Below are 12,892 nucleotides of genomic sequence, written 5' to 3'. Positions count from 1 at the left end.
GGAACGTTTAATAAAAATAGTACAAATTGTGCTAGGTAGACGGGAGATTGTTGAGTAATTGGCCACGTTGAATGTTGAACTACATTTTTATTCAAAAATAATGGAGTATGGACAGTTATTACATGCACTATACTGGAACAATATTCACTGTCACTTTCTAATTCTATCAAGATCTCTCTCTTTATATTATGACTCAGTTGACTCACTCTAACTCTGTAGTCTATTGGGCACTGGTAGGTACAACAGGTAGTTGCCACTGCCATCGCGCATGACATTCTTGTGAATCACGGTGATATAATGTAATTTAGTTTAAAGATAAAGAATAATTACGTTATTAAATCATGAACAAAATGTGAAGACTTACTACCTTCATGTTTAAATTCTAACTAAAAATAGTTTACACATTTTAAATATCATTGTATTATAGTTCATAAGTGAACAAGATAATGTGTTCTGTGTTAATGACCCGTTTGTTACTATGTTCAATTTTTTTATTTGAAAGTAATTGTGGAAACTTTAATGCCTTCTAGAATATAAATAATATTTATTGAAATTCTTTATATCCTACAGGGAACTATGTCATAAGTACCGAGTATAGAGGTAAATCATTAGGAACTCTGAACTCATATCATCATCAAGTAGGTGGTGAAGTGTTTGCTGTTAATGAATATACAATTTTGATATCTGATTTTACGTTTGATGGAAGTGCGAATGATGCGTTTTTCTGGGCAGGAGCTTCTAGTAGACCTGGTCCTCAAGGATTTATTTTAGCTAACGAATATGGACGGTAAGAAAGTTAATTTATTAAATTATTTACTTAAATTTATTTATACTATCTGTATAAGCCAAATTAATTACTGATGATATTTATTAAATGATTACTAAAAATTTATTAAAATAAATTATTATATAATTTTGTTTTTAATATTATTATAGGACTGATGTGCTTAAACGATATTTAGGAAAAGAATTAAAATTAACACTTCCCGATAATAAAAAATTAACTGATATTAATTGGTTTGCTATTTATGATCTTTCAAAAAATGTAAGAAGTTTATGTCTTATCTTAACTAGAATAAATATTTTATCAACATTTTTAGTTACAATATACATATAATTTAGATTGCATTTGGTGATGTTTATGTTCCGGAAGATTTTGAACCACCAGTTAAACAAATAATTGGTGATCTTACAACTAAATCACATGGAGTTTCATCAGGACCAATTGAAATATTAGATTCTAAAACTATCAAGATTCCTATGTTTTCTTACAATGGTGCTGGAAAAGGTTAATGTATATATTAAATATTATTTCTTAACATTAAAATAATTTAAACAATTTTTAAATTATTTATAGACACATACTTTGTTGTTGGGAATGGACCTCAACCATCAGCTAAAGGGCGAAAAATTCCAGATGAATCAGGATAGTGAGTAGATATTTTATTTCAGATTTATTTAATTAAATGTAAAATTGTAAACTATAAATTAACATTGTAAAAATACTTGGTGTATAGAAATAATTGTATGAATAATAGAAAAAATGTAATAAATTTGATTTTATTATAGCTTAGACAATTTAAGAACTTATTTAAATGAAACCATTATACTAGAACTGGTGGGAGATACTACAGTTTTTGACATAGATTGGTTGAGTGTGTATGATATACAAACTAAAGAAAACTTTGGTTGGGTTTTAATACCCGATGAACCGAATGTACCCCCATCTTTGAAAAAAGTTGCTGTTAGTATTTTTATAATGAAGTAACAATTGTCAACAATATATATTATTTATATTTCTCCAATATTTATTTTAGGATAAAATAGAAAATATTATGCATTGTATTCAATTGCATAAAAAGCTTCAACTAAGTTGGCAAGTATTTGGCCCTCAAATTACAATAAGACTAGCAGGACAAATAGATGAAGATAATTATATGGCATTTGGGTTCAGCGGATCTGAAGAAGCACCTCAAATGTTAGGAGCCGATATTGCTATAACATACATTGATGGATTTAGAGGCCAAGCAATGGATTATAATATTACGGACAAATCTCCAGTTTGTAGTGCTAATTTGTATTTAAATTTACAAAATAATATTATAATAGCATTGATTTTTATAATAGTGTGTAAAAGTATTGGGACAGTATAAAGGAGTATGTAGAGATACTCTAGTTGGTGGATTAGATGACAATCAAGTACATACTGCATCTAGAGAAAATGGAATCAATGTCATAACATATAGAAGAAACTTACAATCATGTAAGTATTTTGTCTATTAATCAATCAATTAATAAAAAATAATTGTAATAAAAGTTGTGCTAGGGATAAATCAACTTTTTTTATTCATTTATTTTAAATTTTTACGATGGTTCAACATTTATTGTTTAATTTTAGAATTAGATTACCTATTATAAACTTTCTATCTTTATAGTTAAATTTTAAACATTTATGATTAATGATATTAATTCTATTATAGAAGTAATTATCATTATTTTATTTTTTTTTTACTTATTTAAGTAAAGGTTCTAAAGGATATACTATACTTAATGTATATTAATAATATTCCTATGGTTTATAAAACTCAAAATTTAGGTTTATACCTATAGTAATATTAATAAACACTACAATTTATAATTTTAGATGATGTTGGAGATAAAGAGTTTAAAACTAATGCTTTAAATTCAATGATTTGGGCAATTGGTCGTATGAATCATCAAAAAGAACCCAGTATTCATGATTATTTTCCGAGAAGTGTATTAAAACTTGACCTAGATCCTAAACCTCCAATTGATACTTGTTACCCATTTACTGTGAATACTGAACCTTTAAAAAAGTAAATTTTAATTCATCAAATAATAATTATTTTTATTTTTTATAAATATCTTAATTTTAGAGACGTATGGGACCAACCAAAAATTATTGATTCGAGTTTACGTATGATGACTGCTACTCTAGGTCCATCAGGTGGAAAAAATGGATTTCAAGGTCTAACAGGTGAGTAATTTAAATTTAATATATTTGAACTTGTTAAAAAAAGTTAAATATTTATTGAATGAAATAATTTTTTTTTTCATTTTAATTTATAGGTTTACCTTCACCTGGACTTGCATGGTTTATAAATGGATATTTAATACCTGAAATTTGGTTAAAACGTGGTATTACATATGTAATTCATATTTATGGAGGTAATAATCCTCATAGTTCACAGTATTATCATCCATTTGTAATAACTGATGAACCAAATGGTGGTTATGATGGTATGACAGAAGTCGCGCAGAAACATACTAGAATATTAGCTGGTGTTCAATACACATTAAGGAGACAAGCTCGACCTACTTCTGGTATATAACTCTTATATGATAATAATTTTAAACAAATAATAAATATTTTAATGTATTTAGCGGGTCCATTATGTTTGCGTGAACGAAAAGGATTTGATCGGCGTTTAGATGATAACTTTCTTTCATTTAAAGAATTCAATAAATCATTGGATATGAGATGTGAACCAGGTAAATTGAAACAAATATTTAAATTTTATGGGTGTTTAAATAAAAGTATAAATTATTTTTTATTTTAGGAGATCCAGCTATATTGGAATTTAAACCTAATTCTTCTTGGCCAGATATAGTGTATTACCATAGTTTTGTTCAAAGTAATATGGGCTGGAAGTTACATATTGTTGACAAATTTAGTACAGGTAGAAATTCAGCTGCTCAAGTACAATTTAATTGTTTCTTAGGAATATTTTTTTACTTAATTTTTATTCAAATGTGATATTTTAGATTTAAATATATTTGTACAGATTACAATTACAATAAATATAATAATTTATGCATAAAAAAAGTTATTGATGATTGTTAAGTAATATCTATATCTGAAAAATATATTTATTTATAATTTCATCAATGAAGATGATTATGCCTTTAAGGCCAACAGTAAGAATAACAGAGTGACATATAATAAGTATATGTTTATAATATATATATATGTATATATTTTATATATTAAGAGTAAAGAAGTACATTGTTAACATGCACTGTAGTGAAATAATTATATAAAAAGAATAGTTAAATAACAAAACATAAGAAAGTAAAAACAGTAAATGTAAAGTAATTATTGTATAGATAATCACTATAAACTAATACTATTGTTTAATGTTATTAAACAATTGATAAAAAACAATTATTAGACTATTTAAAAATTGATAATATATAAAATCTGCATTTTCACTATTAAAATGAAAAATTATAATGCTGGTAATTGGTTGCTTATAACAACAATAATTTAATTAAAACAATGAAAATAATTCTATGAAATATTCAATTTGTCAATTAATTAAATAAAAAATACAATTACTTTTTATTAATTCTAATTATTTCTCTTTATATTAAAATATATTAATATAATTGCAATGAATGCAAATAAAGTTTTTTCCGGAAATGAATTGGTACAAAATATAGAACAAAAAGCAAAGTCTTTAAAGGTACTAATTTCTGAAATAAAACAGTCTAGTCACAATGATGAATTTGATCCATCAATATTTAATGATATTAATGCGTATATAGAAATTGTACAAACAGATTGTCAGACAATAATGAATGATATTAATAATAATTTGTTACATCATATACCCCAAAATATTTACAGTAATACATTTTAAGTAGCTATAAAAATAACAATAATTTTAAACAATTTTTTTTTTATAACTAAGATGATAAAAAAATGCTTCAGTCAATGCAGATGATTAATAATGAAGATTATTACAAACAAAAAATGCAGAAATTTGAGGTTGAAATCAATTTTAAAGTTGATGACGTAACAAAATCAATTAGGTCAACTACAGATATTTTAAATGCATATCATAAAGAAAAGTAAGTTTTTAGGAAAAGTGTAATTGATATTAATTACTGAAGACATAGAATGTTACACTTGAACATTTTATAGAATGTACAAATAATTTATTAGCTTATTACTTGATGAACAAACAAATGAAATATATCAAAAATTAAATTTACAAAAAAATATAATAAATCAAGAAATTGATAAGTTCAATAACACATATTTCATAATTAAAAATGCCTTTGGAAAATGGAAAGAAAGTCTAATAAAAAAAAATGATGAAAATGTCTTGTTGATTAATGAAGCCTGTAAATTGATATCTAAATATCAACAAAACATGTATGTTCAACATTTATTTTGTAGTAAAAATATAAGATAATATTTAAAATAATTCATATTTAACTAGGTATTAGGTTATAGTATCTATTGTTAAGTGTATTACCATAGAATAATCTATAATTTTTTTTATTTTAGCAGAAATACTATTTTGTACTATATAATATATAAATACTAAGTGTCTTGTGCTAGGTACCTCTTATTATTACCAATTTTTTTTTTTATAAATCATGATGTATTAATGGATTTTATAATTATTACTTATTAGTTATTAGAAGTTAGAACATATATTATGTTAATTGTTTAGTGTAGACTGTAGCAGTGTAGCTATCATTATTATTTATTAAATTTAGGTTTATTGTTGTATTGTCTACATTTTACTCAGAATTAATGCTTATAAAAATATAATAGGTATACCAAACAACAATTATACCTACTTCATTATCTTTTTACAGATTAATAACTAATAAGCAATGAAAAACTGAAAACTATTTCATAAAATTAAATTTCTAGTTATAAATTATTATTTATTATTTGAATTATTGTTTGATACAATATAGGTTAATGGTAAAGAATAACATTATGAATATAGTTGAGTCATTGTCAAAAAGTCTATCACTAAGGGCCAAATGTCTGAAATTAGAAATTCATTTAATTTGGGAGGGAGAAAAAATTTTAAATATGTATAAAAATATTCATAAACTTATTGATGTAAACAAACAAAAATGTGATTGTTATAATGATCTTCAATTTCAAATGGGAAACATTAATACAGAATTAAATAAAGATTTGGATGATATTAATTGTAAAACTTCCAAGATTATTAGTGGTATACTTAATCAGATTCAAAAATATAACAATGTTAAAATAATAGCTGAAGAAAAATGTAGATACTTAAATGAGTTCCATAATAAGATTCCTGTTTCTGAAGAATTTCTATTAAACAAGTTAAGTTTTATCAGAGTGATATATTATTATTTTTTTTTTTTGTATATAAGTAATATTGTTATATTTCCATCTATAGGTACCTACATCTATGGATAACATATATATATATAGAATTTTTACATTAAATTTATTATATTACTATTATTATTTTTTATTTATACACTACAAATTAAATATACTTGGAAGAGGTTATTTTCTTTAACAGCTTATAAACAGGTCTTCTCCCTCCACCCTCTTGTATATTTGAAGGCCTTGCAACTATGTAGTTAAAAACATAAATTATTGGCCAATTAAATTGCTAGTTGATGATGTGCTCATATTTTGATTTTTGAAGTTAATTATTTTATTAGTAATCAATTAGGTAGTTATTAAAGTTATCAGTTAAGTATTACCTTATGAGATATTTATTTTTTATTATTAATTATTACACAATACAAGTATTAATCATAGAATAATAATAAACTGTGGTTTTATTATATGATATGAATTGGTTAATAATAAATTAATAAGGCAAGAGCAATTGCTAATTATTATTATTTAATATTTATGCATTCAGCAATCTAGATTCTAGACTCATCAATGGGCATACAATTACACTCTATATATTATAGAAACTTAATATTCACTAATTCGGCCTTGTTTGTTATTACACCATTGATATATTTATTTGAGACTTGAGTCATATATCTGTATTATTAATTCAATATTTAAATAGCTTAGTTATATATAATAAAAAGGTACCTTTTAAAATAGGTACCTAATTATATAGTATAATATAAAAATTATAAATGTATCTATTAAGGGGATAACAAACAAACATTAGCTTGTAACAAGAAATATCTATGATAAGTCCATTGTACCAATTAGAATAATTAGATAAACTTATAAGATGATGACATTACTGAATTTCACATGAAGTCAACATGAACCTACAATACTACTTTTTTAATTTCAAAATTTAACCTCCTCTTAACTTGTTTTTAAAATCTTTAAATTTAAAAAATATTCCAAAATCAAAAGTAAAACTAATGATAATTTCAAATTTTTTTAGAGGTATTTTTTAAAAATTTTATAAATTTATAAATTTATTAAAAGGCATAGTAGATATAGTCACTAGGCATATGGCATATGAACACTAATAATTAAATATTCAAATCATAATTTTCTAATTTATGTTTATCGCAATTTATATACATACAAAACTATAAGGTTTGATGTACTTAGTCTTTATATTGCTTATATTATATTGTTTGCAATCAATGTTATAACTTATAATCAAGATTTTATTTAAAAATGAAAAAGGAGTGAATTCAATATATATTTCTCAATTAAATTTACTCATTGTTTGAAATCCCCTTTAATTTGGATGTATTTAGTTTATAGGATTTTATTTGTATTATTAATAATATCTAATTAAAGTTTGTTTAAAAATAGTCTCGGATATTTAATGAATACTGAAAGTCAAATAAAAGAAAACCAGAAAGAAATTATCATAAAACGTCAAAAAATTGACGAAGAAAATAGTAATATAAAAAAACTAGAAAATCTCTGTGTTGATAAAAACAAAACTATACTGGATGCACAAATTGAAATTGAAAAAAAGCGATCACAATTAGAGGTGAATGCATATTTTATAAGTTCTAGTGAGTTTTACTGTACCTTTATGTATTTAATCACCTAATTATCAAGTTTATAAAAGATTCTTAAAAAAAAAAAGAACTGTTCTGGAAAAGTGATTAAGAAACTAGACTTTTAGACCTTACTATAGATAAAATTATAACTTTATTCTTATAAATTATAATATATATTTTATTTTTTTTTAAATTTGTATCTACCTTTAAATTGATTTTAGAATATTGAATTAAAATACAAAAAAGAATCAAATGAATTAAAAAATGTAAAATTGGAGCAGCAAAAAAAACGAACCAATTTAAAAATAATGAATTCCATTATGAAGTATCATAATGAAGAAACTAAAGAAAAAATACAATTTTACAATGAAAATATCATCAGACCTCTTGAACTTAAGTAATTATTATTATTTATTTTTAAATTAATGTTAACAGTAGAAATTCCTACAATCTTGTCCAGTATTTTAGTTAGTATAATTACTGAGCCTTATTTCAACTTATATAGAGACCAAATATATTATTATTTATTACCTACATTGTTTTTACTCACAAAAACATATGAATAGTATAGTATATTAGTATTCATTTATGAATTCGGAACTAATTTAATTTTACATAGGTAATACATTTAGATATAATATAGTTGTGTATATTTTGTAGGTTATCATACATAGTGGCAGATCTTCAAAATTCTTTTTTTTTGCGGTGGTGGACGGTGGTCCTAAAACATAACACGTACTTATTTCAAATGTATTATTTTTATTTTTATAAAAACAAGTATTTACTGAATTTTTTAATCTAAGTTATTATATTATATTGTGTTTATTGTATTGTATGTGAACGGTTCACAGTAGTGGACCTAAATATTATATTATAAAATAAAATCGAGTCATCTTTTAGTTTTGCCGAGTTCTGCCAAATTATAATAAATATATATATCAGCGTCTGGGGGGTCCAGACCCCTGGACCCCCCCGTAAATCCACCACTGATCATACAAATTTAATAATATATTATAATATTACAAATATATTGTACATTAATATATTAGTATTAGTATTACCTAGTACCTACAAACTACTGGGGAATAATTGCTATATGGCCTATATAATACATATATTAATTCTGATCATAGATAATAGGTATTATTTTATAGTTAATGTAAATTTAATAAAATATAATATAGATAGCGGGTAGCTTCAAATGTACTACTTTATCGTATTATTTGTACTTAAAATAAACGATCGACTACCGGATTTATATAGTTAATAAGAAGTATATTATATAGTACTGTATAAAATAGAAAAAATTGAAAGTCACTGGAAAATCATTCGTAAATCAAGTCGTAGATTATTTATTGGCTGGATATACATAAGAAATATGATATTATTATGAATATACTTGAATTAACAGTATTAGACTATATGTATTTAAAAACAAATTGTATAATTTATTAATTTATTAATGTTATGGAAACTCTACTTTTTGTTTCCAGGCGCGAAACTCTTAATTTTCTAAGAAATGGTTTAATAAGCATAATAAAAATTATTATTATTTATTTTATACATAGATTAGAAAAATGTATTTCACTCGTAGACTATGAAAAAAATAGAAATAACAATATAAACATCGCCAGTATAATAGAGTTTGTTCCGGAATTTAAAGAAAAAATTGATAATTCTAAATCACAAATCGTAAAACTAGATGTAAGTAGTTAACAAATTCAACATTGCAATTCTCCTTGAACTTATAAATTTAAAATTATTTAATTTTATTTAGAAAACTCTAAGTGTGCAGTATGGAACAATGACAAAACTTGAAGAAGATTATAAAAATATTCAATTGAATATTTTACGCCAAACGGAAATATCTTCAATCAAAACAGAAAAATTCATTGATATTTTTGATGCTATTTTGAATTACAGGTCAGTCGTTAGTGTAAATTTTTGTAACTACATATAACATATTATATAACTTATTGGTGGATATCATCGTTAAGACGTTAAAATAATTATTTCATATTAAATCAATAATTATAAAAATTAATTTAGGACGAAAATGTTGAAAGTTGTTGAAATGAGAGAAAAAAATATAATTTTAGATAGTAAGGTATTTCAAAAACGGTATGAGATAAAGAAACAAAGAGAAGAATGTTTAAGAAGAGAAACAGCTTTGATGCTGCAGTTAGATAAATTAAAACAATTGGTCCGTCAACAAGCAAATTATAATAAACTGTTGTCTCAGCAGTATATTCAGCTGACGAATAAATAAAGTTGTACTTAAATATTTTTATTTATTAAAAATAAAAAATATTTATACTCTATATAACAAATAGCAATGTGCAAGGAGCACATTTGTACAAGACGCATAAATGGAAGGAGCATTCAGTAACAGTACTTATATTTCAAAAATCAGATAGAACTTAGGTTCTGATTTAAATTTTTTTTATACAACAAGGAAGATTGTTTGGTAATGTATTAGAGGTAGGATAGGAAATAATAAGGATTAAGTGATAATTGTGGGATGGTTTCTATAACATTTATTCGTAATAATTATCTATCGAATACGATACGAGAGTATAGGTGATTGATTTATTATATAACAATAGGAGATGCGGTTTTTTTAAATACAATATATTAAATTGTAAACGTCTTATATAATAGGAACAAAATATTAATATAAATAAAAGGTCGATGGATCTTATATATATTCGATTTAATGGATGATTTTTTGTATAATGCGTGGTGCATTCCGCATAGAAAATACATGAAATTATGGGACTTTAATTTTTTAATATCACTATTGTTAAGTTAGGACAATTTCATTGAACTTGTTTTATTTGAATCATACCATACAAGTAGTAATAACTGGATCTCACATAACTTCAACTTCAACTTAAACCTAAAGCTTTAGTGTTGTAGCCGTTGTAGGCATAACATAATTTATCCAAATTAGGACGCTAATATAATTTACAATTACTGGAAGTTGAAAGATGTAGAAAAACACTTGAAAATTCATAAATAACGAAATATTAACTTACGAATATTTATGTCTAATACTACGATATAAATAAAATTAATAAATACATGGATTAATATTAAAAAATACATAGTTTTATAATTACAGAACTTATTTTAAGTAGAAAAAAATATCAAATACTTATATTTATGTCCGAACTTTAACTCCGAGTTGTAAAAGTTATGGAAATCATTAATACTGCATGCAAATATAGTAGCAAGGCCAGGATTTTTAACGTTGCAGGACCAACTGCAGGAAACAAGTTAGCGAGTAATTTAAAACTTCAGTCAGTAGATATTGTTATTACTTACCAAATATATTATATCGTATTTTAAAATTTATTATTTTATTATTTTTTATATCATTTTGCTATCGGCTTGATAAATAATATAGTTTATTGTACTTTTCGTAAGAATTGGAATATGATATATTAAAATATATTATAATTTATATTATACTATTTCAGAACGGTTAAAGACCTGCACTGGCATTGGAATTCAGAGTGCATATAACTATTGTTTCGTTTCATAATTAATGATTAGGTATAAATGTTTTTTTTCTGTTAACGTAATATTATAATGAAATTTTATATTTTTGACTTAATTATATTTAAAATTAATTGTATTCAACTTTAATAATTTGACATAAGCTTAGAATGAGTTGGAACACCTTACATTATTCCAGCTTTTTCGTTCATTCATTAATTACTTGTACATTGTTGCGGTTGTTTGTAAATGCATATACATACTAGCCTATAAATTAAAAAATATTAAAATATAAGTATTTAATACAGATTTATACTAGACAATATTAAAAAATAGGTACCAAAATATAAAGGTTACCAAATTCTTTATAGATTTTAAATGGAATTATTTATAGCTGATCTCATAGTATTAAAATACGTATAGAAACCGGGAATTTAGCACATTCGCAGTGAGTTCTCCCGACTTGTTTTTACTGAGTGGGATGTTATAACTTATAGTCATAACATTTTTAAGATCTAATAACATCACAGTTGTTCAAAATGTTTTGAATTTTCAGTGTGAAAATATCAACGAATCGTGCTAGGTTCCATTTGTTGCGCGGCGTGGTGTATAGGCAATGTAGGTGCATTACTGTGAACATTAAGGAACAGTGATTTTAATAGTGTTTGATAAATTGTATAATTGACTCATTATTATCATAATATAATAGAGATACTATAGAGATATAATATATTATAACTCTTTCGACTGTCAGCATTCTGAAGACATTCTCTTTATACAAAATATGTTTGATGTCGAATACTATAGGTTTGAAGTTTTGAAAACTTCTGATAATTTAAACCAGTGTTTCTTAACCTATAGGTTCTAAACATTTTTTAATGGGTCACAAACATTATTAAAAGATAAAATGATATAAGTATTCTATAGTGTTTGAGATGGTAAAAATTTAGAAGGAAACAAGTGTAAAACAAAATGTGTGTATTTAAATATTGTTATTGAATATTGATTGGGACACAGGGTCGGCCTGGCCAGTATTATAGTTCCTGGGCCCCTGTACTGGCTGTACTGTGTTACCCCCAAAATACAGTATAAAATTATTATTGGGCTCCAGAAAATAATTCCTGCCTGGGCCCTCAGGTACCCAGGCCGACCCTGTTGGGATATAATTAGAAGAGTCAAGAGTACACCTGCATTTTTTTTTTAAAAGGGTCTCTGTCCTACCTCAAATCTAACACTGTACACTATAAATATAAAACTTGTAATAGTATAATAACTCAAATAAAATTTTTTTTATGCTTCATATGGCAAGTAATTATGTAAAAAGTTTTGGAGACACTGTTTTAAACAACTCTAACAAAAAAATTCTAGAGATGTGCATTTAAAACACTTTCCTGGGAATTTATAACTGAGTAATTAATAACGAATACAGATAATCGATTGAAGCTGTTACACATTACTGAAACATTACACAGAATGATTCCTCGATAATGCTTATCCCTATTTTTCTTAAAAAGTACTGAATTTATTAAAATTCTGATTTGTAGTTTTTGAGTATACTCGAAGACCAAATTTTTAATTATATATATATAATTTAAGAAGACTTATCAATTAGTTATCATATAGACTTCTTTTT

At 24.4% G+C, this 12,892-nt stretch overlaps 3 protein-coding genes across 3 annotated transcripts; all 3 read left to right on the top strand.

The window, feature by feature from the left end:
* The first annotated feature begins 22 nt into the window (after positions 1–22).
* On the top strand, positions 23–3,847 carry LOC132928421 (protein Skeletor, isoforms B/C). Its single transcript, XM_060993066.1, has 13 exons — positions 23–501; positions 571–787; positions 937–1,045; positions 1,123–1,288; positions 1,358–1,430; positions 1,570–1,744; positions 1,818–2,060; positions 2,128–2,263; positions 2,645–2,837; positions 2,898–2,998; positions 3,091–3,345; positions 3,406–3,513; positions 3,582–3,847. The coding sequence occupies exons 1-13, from the start codon at positions 447–449 to the stop codon at positions 3,776–3,778; spliced, it is 2,028 nt and encodes a 675-aa protein (XP_060849049.1). The 5' UTR covers positions 23–446; the 3' UTR covers positions 3,779–3,847.
* Positions 3,848–4,415: 568 nt separating this feature from the next.
* Positions 4,416–7,266, top strand: LOC132928846 (uncharacterized). Its single transcript, XM_060993757.1, has 4 exons — positions 4,416–4,650; positions 4,716–4,875; positions 4,970–5,205; positions 7,223–7,266. The coding sequence occupies exons 1-4, from the start codon at positions 4,416–4,418 to the stop codon at positions 7,264–7,266; spliced, it is 675 nt and encodes a 224-aa protein (XP_060849740.1).
* Positions 7,267–7,568: 302 nt separating this feature from the next.
* Positions 7,569–10,027, top strand: LOC132928417 (desmoplakin-like). Its single transcript, XM_060993063.1, has 5 exons — positions 7,569–7,745; positions 7,980–8,155; positions 9,327–9,462; positions 9,536–9,681; positions 9,808–10,027. The coding sequence occupies exons 1-5, from the start codon at positions 7,575–7,577 to the stop codon at positions 10,025–10,027; spliced, it is 849 nt and encodes a 282-aa protein (XP_060849046.1). The 5' UTR covers positions 7,569–7,574.
* The last annotated feature ends 2,865 nt before the right edge of the window (positions 10,028–12,892 follow it).

The sequence above is a fragment of the Rhopalosiphum padi genome, chromosome 4 (assembly GCF_020882245.1).
Source record: "Rhopalosiphum padi isolate XX-2018 chromosome 4, ASM2088224v1, whole genome shotgun sequence".
NCBI lineage: Eukaryota > Metazoa > Arthropoda > Insecta > Hemiptera > Aphididae > Rhopalosiphum > Rhopalosiphum padi.
This window is presented reverse-complemented; position numbering and strand designations above follow the sequence as displayed.

Excerpts from the sequence above, each read along its gene's own strand:
- LOC132928421 (XM_060993066.1), top strand. The coding sequence starts at position 447 with ATGTGTTCTGTGTTAATGACCCGTTTGTTACTATGTTCAATTTTTTTA. Across the intron at positions 2,999-3,090 it reads TGGATTTCAAGGTCTAACAG|GTTTACCTTCACCTGGACTT; the intron begins GTGAGTAATTTA and ends TTTAATTTATAG. Across the intron at positions 3,346-3,405 it reads ACAAGCTCGACCTACTTCTG|CGGGTCCATTATGTTTGCGT; the intron begins GTATATAACTCT and ends TAATGTATTTAG.
- LOC132928846 (XM_060993757.1), top strand. The coding sequence starts at position 4,416 with ATGAATGCAAATAAAGTTTTTTCCGGAAATGAATTGGTACAAAATATA. Across the intron at positions 4,651-4,715 it reads TATACCCCAAAATATTTACA|ATGATAAAAAAATGCTTCAG; the intron begins GTAATACATTTT and ends TTTATAACTAAG. Across the intron at positions 5,206-7,222 it reads TGTTCAACATTTATTTTGTA|GCATAGTAGATATAGTCACT; the intron begins GTAAAAATATAA and ends ATTTATTAAAAG.
- LOC132928417 (XM_060993063.1), top strand. The coding sequence starts at position 7,575 with ATGAATACTGAAAGTCAAATAAAAGAAAACCAGAAAGAAATTATCATA. Across the intron at positions 7,746-7,979 it reads AAAAGCGATCACAATTAGAG|AATATTGAATTAAAATACAA; the intron begins GTGAATGCATAT and ends AATTGATTTTAG. Across the intron at positions 9,682-9,807 it reads GATGCTATTTTGAATTACAG|GACGAAAATGTTGAAAGTTG; the intron begins GTCAGTCGTTAG and ends AAATTAATTTAG.